This window comes from Chrysemys picta, chromosome 4 (assembly GCF_011386835.1).
Source record: "Chrysemys picta bellii isolate R12L10 chromosome 4, ASM1138683v2, whole genome shotgun sequence".
Lineage (NCBI taxonomy): Eukaryota > Metazoa > Chordata > Testudines > Emydidae > Chrysemys > Chrysemys picta.
The window spans coordinates 10,279,269-10,301,950 of record NC_088794.1 but is presented as its reverse complement, the minus strand read 5'-3'; the positions used below and the strand labels follow the sequence as shown (position 1 = coordinate 10,301,950).

General features: G+C 49.5%; 1 protein-coding gene across 2 annotated transcripts in view; it reads left to right on the top strand.

Annotated features, from left to right (window-relative positions):
* The window catches only part of NUP160 (nucleoporin 160), a 54,832-nt gene extending 32,843 nt beyond the window's left edge, over positions 1-21,989 (top strand). The window contains exons 22-36 of one of the 2 annotated variants that reach the window (XM_008171696.4): positions 2,747-2,845; positions 3,306-3,425; positions 5,278-5,373; positions 5,504-5,598; positions 7,204-7,300; positions 7,373-7,478; positions 7,768-7,928; positions 9,784-9,844; positions 11,574-11,681; positions 13,693-13,816; positions 14,869-14,970; positions 15,742-15,883; positions 18,741-18,866; positions 19,664-19,768; positions 21,419-21,989. In XM_008171696.4, the coding sequence (XP_008169918.2) occupies positions 2,747-2,845; positions 3,306-3,425; positions 5,278-5,373; positions 5,504-5,598; positions 7,204-7,300; positions 7,373-7,478; positions 7,768-7,928; positions 9,784-9,844; positions 11,574-11,681; positions 13,693-13,816; positions 14,869-14,970; positions 15,742-15,883; positions 18,741-18,866; positions 19,664-19,768; positions 21,419-21,505 (1,629 nt within the window). In that variant the 3' untranslated portion in view covers positions 21,506-21,989. Of the gene's footprint in view, positions 1-2,746; positions 2,846-3,305; positions 3,426-5,277; positions 5,374-5,503; positions 5,599-7,203; positions 7,301-7,372; positions 7,479-7,767; positions 7,929-9,783; positions 9,845-11,570; positions 11,682-13,692; positions 13,817-14,868; positions 14,971-15,741; positions 15,884-18,740; positions 18,867-19,663; positions 19,769-21,418 lie in introns of both variants that reach the window. The other variant, XM_008171695.4, reaches the window with a different exon arrangement.
* The last annotated feature ends 693 nt before the right edge of the window (positions 21,990-22,682 follow it).

The window sequence follows — 22,682 nt, the reverse complement described above, 5'->3', positions numbered from 1 at the left end:
AGGTGAGATGCTGTAGGCATGTAGCATTTTCCCTTTTCGAGAGCTTGATAAAGTGACTATGCGGTGGTGTCACTAAAACTCAGGAATCTGAACCCCCAGACACCTGTTAGCTATTACATCATGGAGCTCACTATTGTCTGTAATGCAACAATGTAAACAGGTTAACTTCAAGAGCAGACATAGACTACTTCTGTGAGCCCATTTCAGTGGAGAACTGCAATTTCAGTCAGCGAGCGATGTACTGAACACACCCATTAGCCAAACATAGCATCCAGAATATGTCAGATAAACAAACTTTCCACCACCTGTTTCTCTCGGTGGGTTGGTAGCAATGTGAATGAGAAATTGTTTTCAATACAAGCTACTATTTCCAGGTGTGTTTCTGTGCATTACTCCATTCTCAGAATTACCTTCTGAACTATAACTTCATGCTCTTTAGCCAAAGGGATTTTTTCCCCCCAGTTGTTGCTTTTGGTGCTATAACTCTGAATTTTTTTACTCTCCTACACTGAAAAACAGCATGTTTCTTTCACCGCACACTGATGGAAAATGTTAAAGTGTAGTGAGCTTGGAGGCCAGTCGCTACTGAATTATTCATGCCACACATTTTCTCTTGTACATTTTAGTAGGACTTAAACAGGCTCTTTGTCCCCGAAATGGATTACTTCTGGGGACGGGGATCAGCGTGTTGCAGTGTGTGCCTAAAATGGATTGCACCTGGGGCAGGGATCGGTCTGCTGCAGTTTATGTACAAAACCCCATATATTCAAACTGTCTAAAAGAATGTCAGAATTGCAAAGCATTCAGTTCAGGAAATGGCAAGGTTGTTTGTGCCACCTGATTTCTGCCTCCTTGTGTTTGTGTTATGGTACGGTCTTTGATTGCATGATCACGCACTCGTTTCCTGCAGGGCTGCTACCTTATTCATGTCCCAGAAAGGGCAGCAGGAAGATGTTGAACGTTTATTTTTATCCACTGTTTAAAAGTGGACTGTTCCTCACCCCCTGCAACCTTCTGCTCCATCCCCCGAAGGCCTACATGTAACCTTGGTTTATATGGATGTAAATTTGGAGCAAACTCAATGAATTTACTCCAGATTTACATCCTGGCGATCACAAATAGAATGTTACCCAAAATAAGAGACAGTTAGATTCCCTGACCCCACTACTGAATGAGGGAAGGGTGGGACCAACATGTAGACAGGAAGGATGGCTTAGAAGTTAGGGGGCTAGTTTGGACTCAGGAGATGTAGGTTCAAGTCCCTTAGTATGTCTTTGCCTCTGTTCCCATCTGGAACGGGATGAACACATTCAATGTGGGACAGTCTGATACTAGAATAGTGGGGGCAGGATAAGTACCATAGGTAGGTAGAACACAGGTGACTATGTAGCTACATTCTTTCGATGCTTATGCACAAGGGTTTAGAGCGAAGTTTCCCAGCACCGTCTTACCTTTCCCTCAAACGTATGTTCTTTCAGCACAGTTTTAAAATGTAATCTTGTCTTGTGAAAAAGGGAAACAGAAAAGAGAGCGGGAGCTGGCACTGTTTGCTAAAGGAGTGTTTCTAAGCTGGTGGGTCGTGAGCCCCAGGGGTCCCACAAAGCAAGCTGTGGGGGGAAGGACATGAGCCTTTATATACCAATCTAAAGCAAAGACTATCTGGTTCCCTCACTCGCCGCACACCCTGACCCCTCAAGGTCAAATGTCCTCTGCTGACTTCTTGAAGTCACACAAATACATTACATGACTTCTTGAAGTCACACAAATACATTACATTACATAGACCTGTCACTATCACTGATACTTTTTTACTCTTTTTTTTTTTTTTTATAATAAATGTAATGCGAAAATTTGTGACTGAAAGGCTTGCCAGCCCGAAAAGGGAAGGGAATACTGTGCTAGACTGCTGGCCATGTGTCCGTGTGCACTGAAGTAGGGCTCCTTCTGACCCACCTGTATGCTGTGTGCCAGATACCTCATTCTAAACCCTCCTGCACAGTGAATGTGACGGGATTGTTCTATAGACATACATGGTGCCGGTGGGACGGAGGAAGATTGTTAAACCCTTATTAGGAGTGAGCTTGCATCAAATATTTGTTGACCCTTTTTAACTCCGCCAAATCAAAATGGCTTCTCATCCCACTCTCCAGAGGCACCCATCTGATGCGGGGCATATTCAAATGCTAAATTTCCAATTTCTGTCACCTCCCACTGAGAAGCTGGAGCTGTTCAGATTAGGTCATTTACTGATGGCAAGTGTGGGGGGGGAGTTTCCCCCACCACCTTTGTGCTGAAAGCAGCTGAACCACTTTTGTTCACGTGCATTTTTCCCATGGAGATTCCCAACCCGGAAGATCTGTCTAAAAGGGGTGTGACTGTTACGAGCACCTGAAAAGGGCCCTTTGGAACGGAAACACGTAGGTGCCGTTAACTAGAGTTGTCGCTAGACACTCTGCTGATAACACACCTCACACTTGCCATTAAGATTCCTCGTTTGCAAATGACGTCTGGAAATAGGATCAGCAGAACATGGAGTCACCCTGGTGCCCTGCGTTAATCTTAGTACTGTAGTTACAGCATGCCACTCAAGTAGCATTGCAAGAATCCAAAGCTGAAATCCTCAGTTTTTCTCTGGTAAAACAGGGACTATCTTGCCTGAATACAGGGGCGTGTTGGTTCATAATCAGCATTGAGGGAATGTTAAAGCTTTTGTGTCTCTGATCAAAGGATGCTCTTTGTCTCTTAGGAATACATTCGCCTGCTGCAGCCCTGGTGTCACGTGAACGTGGGTTCCTGTCGCTTCTTGATGGGAAGATGTTACCTTGTTATGGGCGAGGGACACAAGGTACAAAACAGCTTCACTGCGTCCCAGAGTGGAGCATTGCTTCATGTGCGGGGTTCAGTGGTGGCTGTGTGGATCCGGACTGTCCCACTTACCTGACCGCCGGTTACATTCTGTTCCTAGGGCTAGAAGATGTGTTGCTCAGAAAGAAATGCAAAACTAATTTCTTTAGCGTAGCTTTCCCTTGGATTTTCTCACACCCACTCACTGATATACACAAGTGTACAAACCGAGATGAGCTATTCCTCCTTCAGACGGGAAAAGGGCAAGGGAAAATTGTTTTTAAATACCTGGGAGGCTCTGAGACCCCCATGGAAACACATAGCTAGCAAGGGCTTAATGGATTGGCCCATGGTGACCCTGCATAGCCTGGTGCAGAACCAAGCTGTCCTGTTCACCTGTATTCTGGATTGAGTCAGTTGCCTGAGAAAGGGAGTACTTAGCAACTTTATTTGTCGTCCAGGCTCTGGACTGTTTCTGTCAGGCTGCATCTGAAGTTGGAAAAGAGGAGTTCTTGGACAGGCTGATCCGAGCCGAGGACGGCGAGATGGCTTCCACCCCGCGCCTGCAGTATTATGACAAGGTATTGCTGCCATGATAGTACAGCAACTTGGTGCTTGCTATGAAAGTTTGGTTGCGGACGCTGCCAAAGCAGCTAGTCTTCATACTTCGTGGCAGGCCTTCCCACCGCTGCCACCATGTCAGGGTTCCCTCCCCACTTTGAACTTTAGAGTACAGACGTGGGGACCCACATGAAAGACCCCCTAAGCTTATTTCTACCAGCTTAGGTTAAAACTTCCCCATGGCACAAATTTTTCCTTGTACCTTGGATTAGATAAACGCTGCCACCACCAAGTGATTTAAACAAACATTTAGGGAGGGCCACTTGGAGCCCTATCTCCCCCCTAATATCCTCCCAAGCCCTACACCCCCTTTCCTGGGGAGGCTTGAGAATAAACAAGATGAGCACAGACCAACCTTGGGGTTTTTTAGGACACTAAAAAAACCAATCAGATTCTTAAAAAAAAAACAGATCTTTATTAGAAAGAAAAAAAGTAAAAGAAGCACCTCTGTAAAATTAGAATGGAAGATAATCTTACAGGGCAATCAGATTCAAAACACAGAGGATTTTCCTCTGGGCAAAACTTTAAAGTTACAAAAAGAAAACCAGGAATACGCCTCCCTCTCAGCACAGAGAAAATCACAAGCCAAAATAAAAGTAAGCTAAATCTCTGGTTGCTGCTAGGTAAATACAAAATGGGGATTGTTATTGGCTAAAACCTGGAAGTGAAGAAGTCAGCACAGTATCTCTTGTAGTGTGTGTGTCATATTAAATGCAATTTATTAGTCTGCCCCTCAACTTTCAGTAAACTGCAAGAATGGTTTGCCATCTGGAGAAACTGCCTTATAGGGAGACTTCAGAATCTCGGTCTATTTAGATTATCCGAGAAAAGGCTAGTAGGTGATTTGGTTCTCAGAGACTGATCTATGTGGGGAAGAGACTTCTGCTGGCAGAGGGCTCTAATTGATCAGACAGAAGCAGGATGGGAGCCATTGGGTGGAAACTGAACCCAAATAAATGCAGCCCAGGGATAAGGTGCCAGTGTTTAACAATGAGGGTGATTAACTCTTGGAGTAACTGGCCTACGAATGTGATAGATTCTCTCACTTGATGTCTTTTGTCAGGACTCGGTGTATCTTTCTGAAAGATATACTCTAACTCAAACAGTTGTGGGCTTGATGCAGGCATCATTAGGTGAGAGTCTCTGGCCTTAATCTGTGAATTCTGTTGAGAGTGCCTAACTGCATTGTGGTAGTTACTTAGATTGTGGTTGTGGGTCAGAGACTTTGTTCTCTCTGTACAGTGCCTTGCGGGGCCTGTTCCATGACTCAGGCTCCTGGGTGCTACTACAGAACAAATAAGTTCTCCGTGGGGGTGGGAGGGAGGTTGGAGGTTGTGGCAGCTGAGTAGGTAGGGGACAGTTGGTGCTTTTGGCACCTGGAGAGGTGTTAAGCAGGAGCTCAGGATTGATGGCTGAGTGTGTTAGCTACATTTCTTTTAGAATCCTCAGCCCTCAAATGGTTAGCTGTGTTGACGTTGCAACCATAAGGGCTTAAAACATTGTGAGAGAGAGAGAGAGAGAGGTTTTAGTTGTGGATCACAGTTCTGTGGGTTGGATTCGGCAGAAAAGTCCCTAGCCGTAAAACACATGATTCGGTCCCCTGCCCTGTTTATAACGTACCAAAGTATCCCTCTTTGGGTTTGAAATTCTTGGCATCTGCTGGAAAACGAATGTGTTTTTTGCAAACATCGGCAAAATCCTTTTGGCTGTTTCTGAATTCAGTGAGCATGGAAATAACTTTCTCATGGTAAAGAAAACAAAATTCTCCACGTTCTTAGACACATCCCAAACCAGTGTGTGTCTTCTCTCTAGGTCCTGCGATTGCTGGACATTATTGGTTTACCTGAACTGGTCATCCAGTTAGCAACGCTAGCAATCACAGAAGCAGCTGACGACTGGAGAAGCCAGGTAGGCATTAATTCTTTTGTGCTGAGACATTGGTTTTTTTCCATGCAGCAGCTATTGCTGGCACCAAGAATTTATCTTAATTGGTGCAGATAATATTGACTGAACTGAGTTGCGCTCTCTGGTGTTCCAGGCTACTTTGAGGACGTGCGTTTTCAAACATCACTTGGATTTAGGGCACAATAGCCAAGCGTATGAAGCCTTAACCCAGAATCCAGATTCCAGCAGGTAACATCCTTGTGTCCTTCAACGCTGCGGCTCTGCTGCCTGAGCTGTGGGCTGCACGTAGCATCCGTCTCACAACCGCTCGCCCGTTCGGGAAGCTGTTGGCACAGAACGTTACCATCCCTCCGATGTGATATTTGTGTTTAGTTCAGTGCCGTGTAAGAAACTGATTGGGATGCTTCATGCCTGTCGGATTCAAACGTGGATCCTTTCACCATGGCACTGAGCTGGATGGGAACTAGACTGTGAATCCTGAATACGGGCTTTATGGAGCCAGGCCTGTCTGTATAACCCAATGAAACCGTGGCCCCAGTTCATCCATCCAGCTGCTTTTTAGGTACTGCTTGTACCCAGTAAGATGATGGCCAGGTCGGCAGCAACAAGTGTCACGGAGCGGACGCTGCCCCTGGGCAAGCGTGCAGGAGCTAGCAGCTTTTCATAGAGCCCTTGGCGAGCCCCTGCAGCGGGAAATGCCCCCACTCTCCTGGGGTTCGTTGCCCAGCTGCAGGCCGTCACGTCCTGGGGCCCCGGGGGTTCCCGAGCACAGGCACTGAGTGAGTAAGGTGTTAGTTAAATCATGTGAACAGGTTGTCTAACATGGTTAAACCCCACCTAGCACTTAGTGTAGACGGACTGTAATGTTTAAAACTGCGTACCCTGGCTGTGGTTAACCCAAGGGTCTGCCTGGGTGCCACAGCTCCTTCTCCCCCTGAAAGCCAAAGCCCAGTTTATTCCTGGGTATGCTATAAGCCAGCGTTTCTCAAACTGGGGGCCGCAAGCCTATTGTAGGGGGGTCGTGGTATTGCCACCCTTACTTCTGTGCTGCTGCCTTCAGAGCTGGGAGGCTGGAGAGCAGCGCCTGCTGGCTGGGCACCCAGCTCTGAAGGCAGAGCCCCCACCAGCAGCTGCGCAGAAGTAAGGGTTGCATGGTATGGTATTACCACCTTACTTCTGCCCTGTTGCTGACGATGGTGTTGCCTTCAGAGCTGGGTGGCATGGTATTGGGGGTGGGGAGGTGGGCTGGTCATCACAGTCTGTAATATTTTTAAAGGGGTTCCCAGCAAAAATAGTTTGAGAACACCCCCCACCTCCCATAAGCCCACATTAAATAGGTCCTAACAGACTGTCTGTTGTCCGAGAAGCCCCTTCCTGGCAGGAGAAGAACACAGGACCAAGAGGGGCAGAGACTGGCCAGCCAGTCAGTGAGAGGCTTTCTCACCCCAGTCAGATTCATAAGCCCGGGCAGGGAGTGTATGTACGGGACTCGGTAGTGTGGAGGTTCGGCCTGAATCGTTCCCCTTCTGGCGAGGAAGGAAGGAGGAACTCTGTTCCTTAAGACGCTTGAAGAGAACAGCTCCCTGTCCAGGTTCCCTGCTTCCAGCCAAGCCTCATGCAAATTTCTCCACCGCCACCCCCTTTCGCCTCCCAAAAGCTTGGCCTGAAGCCAAACGCAGGCCTTCCTCCTGGGGTCCAAATCGGATGGGGAGTCCTCACTCCCCACCACAAGTCTGAACCTCTCGTGGCTTGTGAACTCTGCTGGCAGATGTGCATCTTGCCTGCCTGCCTATCCAAGTTCATTGGAATAGCTTTGCCTTTGTCTCTTCCTAGGCAGCTGGACTGTTTGCGCCAGCTGGTGGTGGTTCTGTGCGAGCGCTCCCAGCTGCAGGACCTGGTGGAGTTCCCCTATGTGAACCTCCATAATGAGGTAATTCACCAGCCGTGGGCCGGGGGGGAGAACTATATAGTGGAAGGCGGCTGAAAAACTCCTGTGTCTTAGGTTGTGGGGATAATCGAGTCTCGAGCTCGCGCCGTGGACCTGATGACTCACAATTACTATGAGCTGCTCTACGCTTTCCACATCTACCGTCACAACTATCGCAAGGGTAAGGCGCCCGGACGTCGCTAGTCCCTTGTATCTCGGCCCTGGGCTCTCCTTGCCTGGTATAGCTGTACTAGTAGATCTTGTGTCCACGCACGGTCTGTCGTGTGGTTCTCCATGATGTATGCTGTTTATCTGTCCAGAGGCCATGGGCTCTCTTAGGTGTAGCACACTTGCCCGTCTCTCTGGCCTAGCCAGTGCCTCCTGTGTTTAGCCAGCAAATCCCCAGAGGACTCAGTCCAATGGAAAGAGAATTCTGCTGTTTGCTGAAACGTTCACATCTTCTTCCCCAGCTGGGACGGTGATGTTTGAATATGGCATGCGCCTGGGCAGGGAGGTGCGGACGCTCCGTGGGCTTCAGAAACAAGGGAACTGCTATCTTGCTGCCATTAACTGTCTACGGCTCATCCGCCCAGAATACGCATGGATAGTGCAGCCGGCTTCCGGAGCAGTGGTATGAAATCTTGAACCTTCGGCTTATTTTAAAACTGTCTGTCAAAGTGTTGGCTATGGGCCTGTTTTTTTAGTAGCGACCCCTCTCGTTGTGAAGGTGCTTCCACTGTAAGGCCGTTCTGATGTCACCAATGGGGTTCACCTACCATTCCTGCTACCATAGAGTATGTGCTGTCGGCCATAGGTAGGGCCCTACCAATTTCATGGCCGTGAAAAACGTGTCACGAACCATGAAATAAGCCTTTCCCCATGAAATCCGATATCCCCCGTTCTGCTGGGAGTGCCCCAGCTGGGGGCCCCTAGCTGCAAGTCCCGGCTGGGCTGAGGCGGGACAGGACTTGTCCTTCCCCCGCATGGCTCCTCGGGTGGGGTGGGGGGCAGGCCCACCCCGGGTACCTTTTTGTTGGGACCTCAAGGTTACAACACCATGAAATTTCTGATGTAAACATCTGAAAACGTGAAATTGATGAATTAAAAAACCCTCTGGCCATGAAATTGATCAAAATGAACCTGAATTTGGTAGGGCCTTAGCCATAGGCATTACAGGCTGGTGGCTGCCCATCTCAAATGCCTACTATTGCTGCTGTCCCCAAACAGGACTGCCCCTGTGTATTGGGAGACTGGAGGAAGGAGCCAGCACCAGCCATTGGGCCAGGGCTCCGACTGAGAGGGGGAGTGGGGGGGGATCTAGCCTGCTTCTCTCAACCCCCTTTTGATCATACTCAGCAGGGATTAAGCTGGCAACTTTTGTGTTTCATAACATCACTACGGTGTGGTCTACGCTAGCAAAATTGATTGCTATATAGCTATGTCAGTGTGGGGGGTGAGAGAATTGCAAGCTGACCAACATAGCTCTGCTGCCAAAGCCCCGGTGTGGAGACAGTTCTGCAGGCAAGAGAGTCCTCACCCCAGTACTGATGATTCCATTTGGGGAACTGGGCTAAGCTGTACTGGCAGAAGAGCTCTTTGGCTGGTATAGTTCTAACAAACGGCTATGCCAGCAAACCCGTTTGTCTAGACAAGGCCCATGTTGCGCAAGGGGCAAGGAGAACTACTTCCAGATGGTTAAAATGTTCAGATACTTGCTAACCACGTTCAGCTGAAAACTTGAAAACTCTCTGAACTTTCCCAGTTTTCTCCATCTTGACTGACTGTTCATGGCTGAGACCTACACACAACCCAGTTGCTTTTTTTGGTCAGCTGTCTGGGAAGCAAAAAGTACAAAATAGATTTATGCATTCTCCCCCCCCCCCCCCCTTCGCGCCTTATAACACATGCAGATGGATGGATTTTCTGTGTACTTGAGGGTGGGGAAAAAAGAGAAATTCATTTCTGGCTGAGACCAAAGAGGCAGCATTGTAGCCCCAAAGGAGAACTTTTTGAGCATGTTTAGTGTGTAAAATCTGGTTTAGAACGGAAGCCATCGTGTAACCTGCAAATGCTGTAATTGTCAGAGCCCTGTAGCCACGGTAACTGCCTTGAAGTTCACCTCCCAGTCCCATTCAGGGTGCACTGTGCTTGTTTTAGCTGCATACAGATAGAATCATAGAATACCAGGGTTGGAAGGGACCTCAAGAGGTCATCTAGTCCAACCCCCTGCTCAAAGCAGGACCAATCCCCAGGCAGATTTTTGCCCCAGTTCCCTAAATGGCCCCGTCAAGGATTGAACTCGCAACGCTGGGTTTAGCAGGCCAATGCTCAAACCACTAAGCTATCCCTCCTCCCCCCCCCCCCCCCCGTAGCCTTTGGAATTGCTGTATAGCCCTACAGCTCTCCCAGTGTGACAGCGTCTGAGATGGAGCACTAGATGGGGAATGGGAAATCCAACTTCAACTAAATGTTTTTCTTCCTGGCAGTATGAACGCCCAGGAGCATCCCCAAAGAGAAACCATGATGGGGAGTGTACCGCTGTCCCAAGTAAGTTACTGGTGCCTCCCGTAATTCTTGTATTCCAGGACTCTCTGTTGTTGACTCAAAAGTTGTGCTACTTGCTAGGAACCTGGGAGAGGGCTCCCCTCCTTCCACAGCCTCTGTACCACTTGAAGTAGCATTCGAAAAATGTGCTGCCTTTCTCTACCCGCCCCCCCCCCCCCCCCCCCATGGCCTTGATATTCGCATTCTTAAAATTCCAGCAGACTGATTTGTAAAAAATACAAAAACATCAGAGTTATGACAACAATGGCCTTTCCTCTTGTATTACACTGTCTGCATAACAAACATTTTCCTAGCAAGTTCAGGGAAGGGCGTATTTCATCACAACAAACTTAACTCTGACCCCTGCTTTGTCTTGCATGTGTATTTATCTTCATTTCGGTATCTAAATATTTTCTGAAGGCATGTGATTTAGTGGGAAATGGGCACCACAAAAGGTCTGCCTGGGGCACCGTGTCTAGTTTCTTTAACATTTCAAAAGACAGGAATAATAATAAAAATTACCTGTTCTGTTAACCAGAGTCTGGCATTTGTAATGTTCTTAACTGGATCTGTCTAAATGCTGCATAGGAGTTAAAAACTAGCAAGGAGAAGTCAGTCAAGGTGAATTCTGTTCTTCAATGGTTTGCTGTAATATGACTCCATATGTTTATAAGAGGGGGACACAGGCATGCTAGCCCCTCTGCATAATGTCCAGAGGAGCCATTTTGAAGACCTATAATCTAAAAGTCCTTCACTTATTTAAAACATTGAGAGCAATTTCTAGTTGTTGCCGGCTAAAATGAGGGTGTGAGTGTTCTGGAGTCACAGGGCGAGTCCAGATCTGCTTTATCATGTGCCCCCCAGATACATCCTTGATTAAGGGAGAGCACAGCACATGGCATCTCCAGAAGATCAGTTTTTCTGCAGCCTTCATAAAGCCAGGATGGGCCATTCCCCAAGGCTTCTTCACCCTTAGCTTCACTGACTGAGCACGTGTGTCACTTGCATGTTCATTGAGTGCTGCGGTGTGCGCTAGGTGCCATCCAGCCATAGAAGACGTGGCCCCTGCCCTGAATATCCTGCAATGTACTTCAGCCAGGATGTGAGCACTGGGGGAGGTAGGGCAAAGGCTACAGGCAAAGGTCAGGTGGCCACTCAAGTACCTAATATGCGCATCTTGATGGGATAGAGGGTTCCATTAGTCACCATGGCTGAGGGTGTTTTAAACTTGGTTTGTTTTATACGTAATTGCAGATGCTGCAGCTTCTTTCCTAGGGTGCTCTGAGGTTGGAGCTCCCTTTCTGGCCTCGTCTGCCATGCCTCGACACTCTCTTGCAAGTCCTTCCTTAAAAAATGGGTTTTACCAAGTCCCCGAAAGGCTAGTAATCCTTTTGTGGAAGTGTTAACTTAGGGTAGGCCTGCACTGCGGTCCTGAGGAGTGATTGCAGTGCATATCAATATACCTAAGAGAGTTTTGATTTAACTAGATAATCGAGTCTCGTGCTAGGTCAGAGCTGTCTACGCGCGCTGTAATCACCCCACCAGATTACAGTGTAGACATATATCCTAAATGCTCTCTTCAGTCACTGGTAGGTTGCATCTCAATCTTCCTCTATCTCTTGACTGTTTAGACCATAAGCTCTGTAAAGCAGGGCCTTTCCCATCCCCGTTGTCTGTAAAGCATCTGGCCCGCACTGGGCTTCTTTAAATAAACATCTGTTCTGTACAGCAGCACGCCAGATAGAAATCTTGGAGCTGGAGGATTTGGAGAAGGAGTGCATGTTGGCTCACATCCGACTAACTCTTGCGCAGCATGACCCATCGACAGCGGCTGTTGCAGGTAGGGGTGGGATATTGGCCCACAGGGCTCGGAACAGCAGCTCCGCGCTGCTTTTAGAGAGTCGGGGCGTAGTTCGTACGCACGGAGGGGTGATGTGAAACTGTTTTGCACCTGCAGCCACGTTGTCTTGTGATCTCGTCAGATCTCACAAGCGAACCAGGGATGGACCTGGCTGTACTGGAATGGGAAACCTGCAAGGGGTGTTTGTAAATGGGAGAGGGTTCAGAGAAGAGTCAGGAGAATGGTTACAGGATTAGAAAATTTGCTTTATAGTGAGAGACTCAAAGGGTGTGTTTACACTGCAATTAAAAACCCACTGCCGACTTGGACTCGCAGGGCTCGGGCTTAAGGGGCTGTTTACTTGTGGTGTTTGTTTGGGCTCAGGCTGAAGCTGGAATTCTGGGACCCTCCCGCCTTGCAGAGTGCCAAAGCCTGGGCTGCAGCTAGGGTTGCCAAGCCTCCAGGATTGTCCTGGAGTCTCCAGGAATTAAAGATTAATCTTTAATTAAAGATGTCATCTGAGGAAACCTCCAGGAATATGTCCAATCAAAGTTGGCAACCCTAGGTGCAGCCCAGACCCCAACATATACACCACAATTAAACAGCCCCATGGCCTGAACCCCACAAGCCTGAGTCAGCCTGCATGGGCCAGCCGTGGGTGTCTAATTGCAGTATAGACTTACCCAAAGAGCTCAATCTAGTTAGCTTAACAAAGCGAAGGTTAGGGGGTGACTTGATCACAGTCTCTAAGTATCTGCACTGGGAACAGATAATCATGAGCTCTTCAATCGAGCAGAGAAATGTCTAACACAATCCAAAGACTGGAAGTTAGACAAATGCAAACTGGAAATAAGACTTACGTTTTTAACAATGAGAGTAATTAACCATTGAAACAAATTACCAAGGATCACGGTGGAGTCTCCATCACTGACCATTTTTAAGTCAAGACTGGATGTTTTTCTAAAAGCTCTGCTCTAGGGATTGTTTGGGGGCAGTTCTCTGACTTGTGTTAAGAGGTCAGACTAGATGATCACAGTGGTCCCTTCTAGGCTGCTACAAGAAGTATGAATCGTGAGCATCTCTTCAGTCTATTCTTTAACCAGTGCACCAGCTAAATGTCTGGGGCATTGCTGCTGTTAGTCACTTTCTTTGCTGTTGTCATTCAGAAGTCTAGGCAAATTGCAGGTAGGGGGAGGTTCAATCTCTCAAGAGTAGGTGGCTCTTCTCCTAGATAAATTCCAGCTCAAGTAATTACCTTCTGCCTCCTTAATGTCTCCTGCAGTTTTAATTGGATACAGTATTTTTCACTGCCTGTCTAGAACCAATACACTTGTTTCTTTGTGCTGTTGAACACTACTGTGTTCCACCTCAGAGGCAGGCAGGATCACTCGTTAGCCTGTAATATTGATGGCTGTCAGCATAGTACAAACACCACCTAAGAGCAAGAATATCCCCATCGATCTTCTTCCCTGCTACCAAGAGGCAAGCAGGGTTTTGGTTTACAGCCGAACGACGCCTATGGGTAAACTTGCTGAACACTTTTTGGTTATAATCTGTTTTGATCAGTTATAATTTTGCCAAACTTTAACCATTTAGGCTGAGGCTTTCTTTCTATGCTTGCACTCTGCCTTGGGCTGGTTTTTTTTTTTTTTTTAATATATATAAAGTCCAGCAGTTTAAGAGAATGAGGTTAAAGAGTCATCAAACTTTCCTAGTCTTTGAGTTACTGTTTCAGCCAGTTTACCGGGCACCGAAGTCAGACTTGTTTTTCTGTAATTCCCAGAGTCTCCTAACACTTTTTTTTATTTACATTGTTTATAACCCTGCCACTTTGCACCGTCTAATGTTGCCTTGTGGAGAATTTCCTGTCTTCTAAGGTATTACCCCAGTGTAGCTTTCCCAGTGAATCCCTCAGTAAGGCGTTGTTCCATGCTGCAGTGTTGCATTTTAAGAAGGTGTGTGTGAATGGTCCGTTTGCGGCATGCGCTGACTGGGTGTTCTGTTTGCGCAGGAAGCTCTTCGCCAGAGGAAATGGTCACCCTCTTGGTTCAGGCTGGCCTCTTTGACACAGCTGTCTCGCTCTGCCAGACCTTCAAACTCCCCCTGACACCTGTCTTTGAGGGACTGGCTTTCAAGTATGTGACACGTTATCATGCTTTTAAGGTTGTATAACACGAATGCTGAAGAACTTGTATTGCATAAGCTTTGTGGAATTATGACCTGGCCTGTCAACTCTCAGCTGTCTCAGAAGCCTGCGATTTTTAGGTGTGTGTTAGTTGTGCTCTTGGAAACAGCTGGGTTTAACTGAGGAGGGCAGGGATCAGCAAAAGGGAAGGAGATGGTTAGTGATACCCTCTCCTCACTCCTGGGGTGGGGAGGGCTAAGAGCCACCCCCTCAAGCCGCTGTGGGGGAGTCCCACATGTGTGTGTGCATCTAAGCTTGAATTTTCAACCTAAAATGATCTTCAACACACATCAGGAGTGAGGGGCTGCCCCCTAAGATCTAAAAATCAGAAAACCTCAAAAGAGGAGTGTTTTAAATCCTTCCTGACATTGTGGCTCTGACACGGGGTGTCTGGGCTCTGGGGCTGACAGCATTGATGTTCACTGAGTGCAAAGAGGCTTTCCTCACTGTAGCTCAGCTGTTCTCAAACTGTGCCTGCTGGAGCACATGTGGGGCTGGCTTCCCTTACGTTAGAGAGAGAGATACTGGAATACACCTGGAGTACTTCTGCAGCATTTCTTTTCACACCGGCAAATGCTGTGATTCCACAGGGGTGTATTGGAATCACAAGGGGGCCGTGCTAGGAATGCTTGAGAGGCCATTCCTGCTTGTTGGCACATGCAGACTACACTCCCATGCTTCGTGTCCTGGCTTTTGCTAGTGCCTGCAGAACAGGTCACGTTTGTTTGGGTCAGGTTGGTTATTGAGGGGCTCTTGTCACTTAGGAGCTAGGGTGTGATTATGGTTTTTTAAATTGACCTATCTGCAGAGTTTAACTTCAACCAAGTGGTTACCACTGCATCTCCTGTTATACCAGCTAAGCCAGGAACTGCTGGGAGTATAACTGCATCGGGGAGGACCAACCTGACTGAACAGTTTCATGGTGTAGCTGTGGGAGGGGAGGGCATGGGGATCCCAGCTTTGTGTGCAAGTGTATGATGCTGGATGTTGTGTGTGTTCCAGATGCATCAAACTGCAGTTCGGCGGGGAAGCGGCTCAGGCAGAGGCCTGGGATTGGCTAGCGGCAAACCAGCTCTCCTCTGTCATTACCACCAAGGAGTCCAGGTAAGGGTGCTTGCTCTTCCTGGAAGAGACTGTTCAGGGCTGCTCTTCAAAGGTAGACGTTGCTGCAGCTTCTTGTGGTAAAAATCTCTTACCAAAACCAAGATTCGTGGGTTCATAAAAATCCCAGGATTGCAGCTGCTTCAGAGGGAACCCTGTAGCATCGAAGCTTTTGGGGAAGAGGATGGCACTCTGGCAGAGTAATCCAAACACGCCCCAAGGCTCCAGCCACACACAAGCAGCAGCAAAGCGTGTGTTTGCCTTTCCTCTATACCTCACTTAGGTGTACACCTCTACCCCGATATAACACGACCCAATATAACACGAATTCGGATATAACGCGGTAAAGCAGCGCTCCGGTGGGTGGGGCTGTGCACTCTGGCGGATCAAAGCAAGTTTGATATGACGCGGTTTCACCTATAACGTGGTAAGATTTTTTGGCTCCTAAGGACAGAGTTATATCAGGGTAGAGGTGTACTTGTAAATGCACTGTTTTAAATGCAGGCATTAAGCACATGCTGTTGGCCTGGTCACACCTCAGGTAAAACCAGCAGTAGGACTGCTGGTACTTGACAACATTGCATTTCCTTTCTTACTTCTAACTCTTGCTACAAGCTCATCTCCAGTTGGCTGCCCCCTTTCAGCTCCAGGTCTCTGTGATTGCTGTTTTCCATGTATCTATTGGGGACTAACGCACAGCTGGTAATGCACAAGCTACCCCATTGCAGTCTAAGCGCAGAAGTAGAAAATGATGTACTCTATCCTGTCTTCTAGTGCAACAGATGAAGCCTGGCGGCTGTTATCTTCCTACCTGGACAGATATAAATCCCAGAACCATCTGTATCATCACTGTGTAATCAACAAGCTCCTCTCTCATGGGGTGCCGCTGCCCAACTGGCTTATCAACAGTTACAAGGTAAATGTTTCTGTGTCTACGTCGAAGGAAGGAGAAGGGGAAGAGACAATTGTGTGGCTGTGATTGCTTCCAGTACATCTGCTGGTCAGGAATTTTGTGCTCATGCAGTTTATCGCGCTCCTATTGTAGTTCAGAAGCCAAACCAAACTAAAATAATTTCAAGGGCCAAAGAGTCTGATCTCCAAACTAGACTTCCCCTTCCCCAGCCTTGGAAACGGGCAACTTTCTTAGCTGCTACAAAGCCAGGTGAACAGGGCAGCTTGGCTACATCTTGGATTTGGTCAGGCTGCAGAGGGTGTGGGGAGGCATCAGAAGTTAGGGTCTGGGAGGAGTAACTTTCCCTGTTGAAGAGGCTGCTGTGTTTGGGGCTGTGGAAGGGCAGGAGGTCAGCGCGGGGAGGGGAGGCTGCTGTGTGGGGTGGGGATGGGGCTTCTGGATAAGGAACTTAGATGGTTGCTGGGAGTGGTGTGGGGGGGGGAGGAGGAGAGGCGTGGATACCAGGACTCTTGTATGGGGTTGAAGTGAAGAGGGTGCTAGGAGGGTGCATTGTCAGTGGCTCTTGAGGGTTCTTTCAAGGGGAGAGAGCATGTTGGGGGGCCAGGGTCTCCTGGAGAGGGTAGGGGCTCTTCAGGGGTGGAGGGTGCACTGAATGAGGCAGGGGCTGAGGAAAATAGTATGTGATACTGTAATTACAAGTAGGCCGAATTAAGTTTGCTCAGGGGAAGCTCTCTCATGCTCTGTTTTGCAGTTTTACTATTCTTTTAACATAATTTTTACGTAGTTTTCTAAGTTTTGTAAAAGCAAACTGAAAATTCAGCTATTCCATCATGTTGGATCATGCTGACCTAGTAGCAGTAGTAGGTTGTCATCCTTTGTGTGGGCCAGACACTGAAGGGGGATGAGATCCACATCTTGCCAGTGAGTTTCACAGCTGTCCTTGTCCCAGTCTCGTGCCTCTTCTCTCCAGATCTTCTCACCTCTAAATTCTAGATGGGTAGCTTCCTCCTTCTCCCCTTCACTGGGGGCTTAGGCACCAGCAGGGAGAGCACTGTGACAGCAGAGACCGTGCCACAGCGCTTGGTTGCCTGGACTAGCAATTGCAGGGAATGTCAAACAGCCCTGGGATGGAGCATGCTCAGTGCAAATGGAATCTTTGAATAGTTCAGCTGTTAAACTTTTAACAAGCTTCTACTGATCAGGTGCAAACTGAGACTTTCTGAGGATTTGGGCAGATGTTTATGGGAGAGCAAAAGGCATATCCATGACACCATGGTCACACACCCCCCACCCCCCACTCTGGCAAATTTCAAGCTACTGGTCCAAAGCAGGGAGGTGCTAGAACTTACGTGTAAAAGAGTTGGAGGAATTTTTTATCATGGGGCAAAAAAGTGTGGTGTTGCTGCTCTTGTTCTGAGAAATGAAACTTTCCAGTAACATTCAGCACGGGAAACTTCAGCACGAATAGTTAGACAAAGTGATAAGCAACTGAAAGCAGGGTCTTACCCTGGGAAGTGTTGGGCAACCGTCGCCACTGTGGTGCTACCTGTGCTGCTGCTACCTTGTGCACCAAATCAGTTCAGCTCGGTTGAAGTTTAAAATGGCCCAGCTGATTGGGGAACCATTACTCATTCTTAGGAGACTTGTTTGTTTCTTTGGTTTGAATTTCAACCCAAAAGGAAGATAGTTGAGGGAGTGAAAAGGGTTGCCAATGGACTGACTGTGGCTTTGCAGTGTCACGTTCGGAAACTTGGATTTCTCTGGCTCCTGGGGAGATGCTAGTCAGCTTGGAAGTGTGGCTAACCCCATTTTCAAAAAGCAGCCGTAGTCTCTGCAGAAATCTTATACTCGGCCCTCTCCAATGAAGCCACTGTAGCTTCATTTAAATGTTTGGTCCTTTGGAAAGGAAACACAAAGAAACTTCTGAAACTGTACACTCAGGAACCAGAAAAGCTTTCCGTGGCAGACATAACTTCGTTCCCATGTGTGCCATGCACAGTCTGAGTAACAGACCCATGTGGTCATTCCTTGCCCAGCAGGGTATAATGGAGAGGAACAGCGCTTCTTTCTATCCTGGCTCATCTAGTGAGGTTGTAAGGCAAGTTGTGTAACTGAGAATGAGCCACTATCCGTACTTGTAAATTGGGTGTATTCTAAGGGCTAGGAGGTATTAGGGGGCACCAGAGGGTGGGGCTGTACTAGGGCAGGGTGCTTGTGGGGTGAGCGTATTGGGAAGGTTTCGCTGGGGGGCAAGTGAGCCGGAAAGGGGGCTGCTTGGGGGGCGTGATTGCAGGAAGATTCAGAAGCCTGGAGAGGCAAGAGCCAGCAGGTGCAAGATCCCAAGGGCTGTTTAAAAAGGGGAGTAACAATAGAATCAAGTGCTTTTGGGGGGAGCCTGGGCGAAGAACGCAGGGGCAGGAGCGAGGAGAGTAGCTTTTGTTCTTCGGCAAGAGCATATCCCAGGCTGTTGCGTGGCCCTGTGCATACCTGTGAGAGGCTGGTGCCGTGGGAAATGTAACCCTGAGTGTGATTACTGCCCCATGCTGAGGGCAGATCCCCAGCCCGTCTGGCAGCTTTGAGTGGCTCAGGCAGCAGAACCTGGGGAGCCCTGGCTGCAGGCATGTGATCAGACCACTTAGCACGCTGGGAACCCCGGCCGCCGGAACCTCCCCAGGGACCACATAGCTTGGAACAGCCACGCCAGGACCAGGGGTGGAAAGGGACTTGGACCCAGGGACTGTGTGTGGCTGGTCCCGAGGCTCCGGACCCGGGCTCTGGGCAGTGGCTGCTAGGGCATGAGTGACCCCTACACCCCCTCACAGCCTAGGCCCAGGCTATCACTAACTCTGTTTGCTCGCAGAAGGTGGATGCTGCTGAGCTCCTTCGCCTCTACTTGAATTACGCCCTCCTGGAGGAAGCCGTGGACTTGGTGTTGGAGTACGTGGACGCCTTACTGGGGAAGGGCCACGAGCACTTTGGGATTGAGGTAGGCGAGGGCTGAAACACACCCCCCCCCCCCCCGGTCCCGCTCCTGCGACCATTCCCCACTGCCTTAGCAGCTGGTGGCAGCCAGTTCAGAGCCAAGGTTCAGGGCAGCTCCTCCAGAGTGCCCTGCCTGCAAAGAGGGGCTCCCAGCTACACACTGCAGAGCCCTTCTGGCTGGGCCTCTAGGGCAGCGCCTCCCTATATACAGAGCTGGATGAAGGGCGGCGGAAGGGCAAGTGGCGGCCCCATTGCCCACCGCAGCAGGTGCGCATGGCAGTAGTGGAGCTGCTGGCCGAAGCATGAGTGAGGCCCATGCGGAGGAGCCCTGCCCAGCCCATTCCGCTGTGCTGCTCAAGCGTGTGTTGGTGGGGCAGTTCGTCTGTGCTATTACTGATCCTGGGTCTGTGTAACATGCCTGGAAGGAACGTGAGGCTCTTCAAAGAACTAACCCATGGCACCTTCCTGACTGGGTTAATGTGACACAACGGGGAACATCACCGGGTTCCTAGCTCCTCCGAAGCCAACATCTGGCTGCCGTGTGACTTCCTCCTTGCCCGTAACGCTGCTAAGCATCTCTGCAGTGACCATAAACCAGTTTAAAGGAGAGGCAGTGTGTCCCAGTGGCTAGAGCACTGGGCGGGGACTCTGCAGATGTGGGTTCTGCTACTGGCTTTGCCACTTTCCCCTGTTCCTCGGCTTCCCCATCTGTACAATGGGGATAATTGTGGTCTATGGATTAAAAGTGCTAGATAAGTGCTTAGCGCTGTAGTTAGTACTAATGGCTACTCTTCCCTTTAGCGTCCGTTGTCTGCTATAGCACCAATGGTGTGGCTGCCATACTCCGCTATTGACCAGCTGCTTCAGGCCTTGGGAGAGAACACGACGAACCATCACAGCTTTGTGGTGAGTACATCTCCACGGTGCTGCCACCCAAAGTCCTAACCGAGGGGATGGGAGCATTACCAAGGTGCACCGGGGAGGAAGGGAACAGGTGGGAGCCTGCTGATAAATGGATGGCTACCAAGGCTTAGTCTGATCTGCCTTTAACAGAAAAAGAGCCACTAGGAGGAATAGAAGACGCTTAAAAGCGTTGGCAGAAGAGGGATGAGTATCTGGAAATCTTGCCTGAACTGCTCATCTGTGTCTCCTAGCAGGGGAGTAAGAGACAGTCCCCAGGCCACTGAGACTTGCTGCAAGGACCTCCCACTTCCTCCACGACTCTTCAGCTGTATGGAAAAAAGCCGGTGTGCCCAAACTGGTGCCGTGCTGCCTGATGCAGCACTGTGCCATGAGCTTCCTCCTGGCTAGGGTTGCAAACCCTCCCGGTTTCGCCAGAGTCTCCCAGAATCAGGCTCTATCTCCTGGAGGCGACTGAAGCCAAACCGGGAGATTTTAGTCACTAAAAGTCCAACGGGGTAAAGGCGGGCTCCCTGCCTGTCCTGGCTCCGTGCCGCTCCTGGAAGCGGCTGGCACATCTTGGGGGGTGGGGAAACACCTCCACGTATTGCCCGAGCGCCGACTCTGCAGCTCCCATTGGTGGGAACTGCGGTCTGTGCTGACAAGCATTTGTGCCTCGCAGAACTTTACACGTCTATTAAATGAATTTCTAGTCTCTAAATCCCTTTTGCCAAGAGGCTGGAGGGCTGCCAATAGTGAGATTCTGAATGGCGAGGCAGTGGGCTGAGGGCGTGTACCCGGAGGGCTAATGCAGGCAGTGGAGTGATTAGAAATCTTCCTGACTGAGTTGAAAAGGGGAGTAAACAGTACGTGAGTGGGTGGGGGTCCCGGCTAGCCAGATGAGAAGTTGTTTCCCCCAGCAAAGGCAGGGAGAGCTGGGCGGGAAAGAGGCTCTAGCTTGGCTCAGCACGGATAGTGCCTATGGAATCCAGAGCAGGGAGAAATCTGGAAAACAGCAATGCTGCGAGACCTGGTGATAGTGGCCAGCAGAGCAGCGATTGGCTGGGGTGGAAGCCGAAGGAGCCTGCAGCTCTGGGCTGCGTGTGCAGAGGCAACGTGCGAGGAGCAGGGCGGTGAAGGTCCTGCACTCTGGCATGGCAGCACTCAGTTCTGGGCACCCCCTTGCCCGAAGGGGGCTCCCGGGAAGGGGGCTGCAGGAGCAAGGTGAATGTGGCCGGGCAGAGATGAGGGAGCACTGTGCCCTAGCACCCTGCTGCAGGCTCTCTGCATCCTCCAGGGCTGAGGGGGCCTCTCGGCAGAGGCTACAGCTAGGCTGCCCCATTCGCTAACCCACCCGGCTCCTGCCAAGCCGCGGGTACTGTCATTCTACCCTGCGTGGTGTGTCCTGTGTAATCTGTGTCCTAAACGCTTCTGGCGATGGGGTCAGGGGAAGGGGAAAGGGAGGAAAAGGTGTGGAGGTGGCTAAAGCAGAGCTGACAGCAGGTGTAGCTCTCCCACTAGCAGGAGCCAGGTCTTGCGAAGGGACAGCGTGATCACGATGGTCTAAGTGGAGACTTGAGGGGGGGGGAAGCGACTGTTCTGTCCCCTGGTGCTGCTCTATCTCCTCTTATGGCTGCCCTCACTCTTCTCTCCTAGCTGTACCAGAAGGTGCAGGACAAACTGGAGGACTACCAACAAAAGGTTGACATGGCAACCCGAGATCTCTTATATCGCCGGAACTAGCAGTCTGCGTGGCCTGACGGGGCTGGAGACCCAGCCCCAGGGAGAGCTTGCAATGTTCTGCAGTGACCAGGCCTTATGCATGGGGCTGTCACCGTGAGTGGGAAGGTCGGGGTCACATGCCTGCCCCATGTGCGGCTGGTGGTGCTATAATACAAAGTCTATTTTTCCATAATGGTCCAAAAACAGTATTCCCTGCCCGAGTCAGGGGATTGGAGAGCTTCTATTTTTAATGCGTTGGAGACCCAATCTGTATCGCTTTGATGTAACCACTTTCAATCAAGAAGACAGTGGGTTAGTTTATTGCGCTGTAATTCCCACACTCCGTAAATCCCAAGTTCCCTCCATTTCTGTTTTTACTGAATGCCTTTGGCCGGGAGGTCCTGTCGTTCTTAGCCTGTATTATAAATGGGAATGAAAGGGTTTGTCATCTTTATTTATTGTGGCGTTTTTGAATGATCTTTAATAAAATGAAACTTTGTTACAAGCCTAAGTTTAGATTGCTGTGTTAGGCCATTGAAAGGAGCGTGTCCCAAAGCTGCAGCTAAGGGGCACTGGCTTGGCATCTGTGCGAGCGCTCAGGTGACTGGGTAACAACTGACTGGTCTGGCCTCTGGCGTTTTGAGCTGGCTGACAACTTCTGCACATTCAGCTGTAAACACTTAAGTGGCAGAAGAAAACTCCTTAACTCGGGAGCAACCTGCTTGACGGGCAGACTCAGAATCCGAGACAGAATCTCAACTTGCTTTAAAACCAGTTTCTGTTTAGATTGTAAGCACTTGGGGCAGGGACTGTCCCTTAGTTCTGTCTGCACAGCACCTCGTGACCATGATCTATGGGTCCTAGGTGCTGCAGCAATACAAACATTTACTAATCCTTGTGGCCATGAAGAAAACTTTCCAAACATGAACAGCGCCTCGCTGCTGCTGTCTCTGCCCGAGTCTGCAGATAGGCAGGGGTCTGTCTGGGGGCACAAGCTCTCTCTCAGCCCCTCTGTCCCGATGGAGCATCTGCTCTAAAGTCAGATGACAGCACGCTAAGGGTCAGCATTAGTTAGTCCATTGCTGAGGCTTTTAGCTGTGAGCCCAGGGGAGGTGGGAATTGGAAAGTGCAGAGGGGCTAGGTGAGATCACATAAGGCAGAGAAGCACAAAGGAGGCTGGAGAAGGAAGGAGGAAACC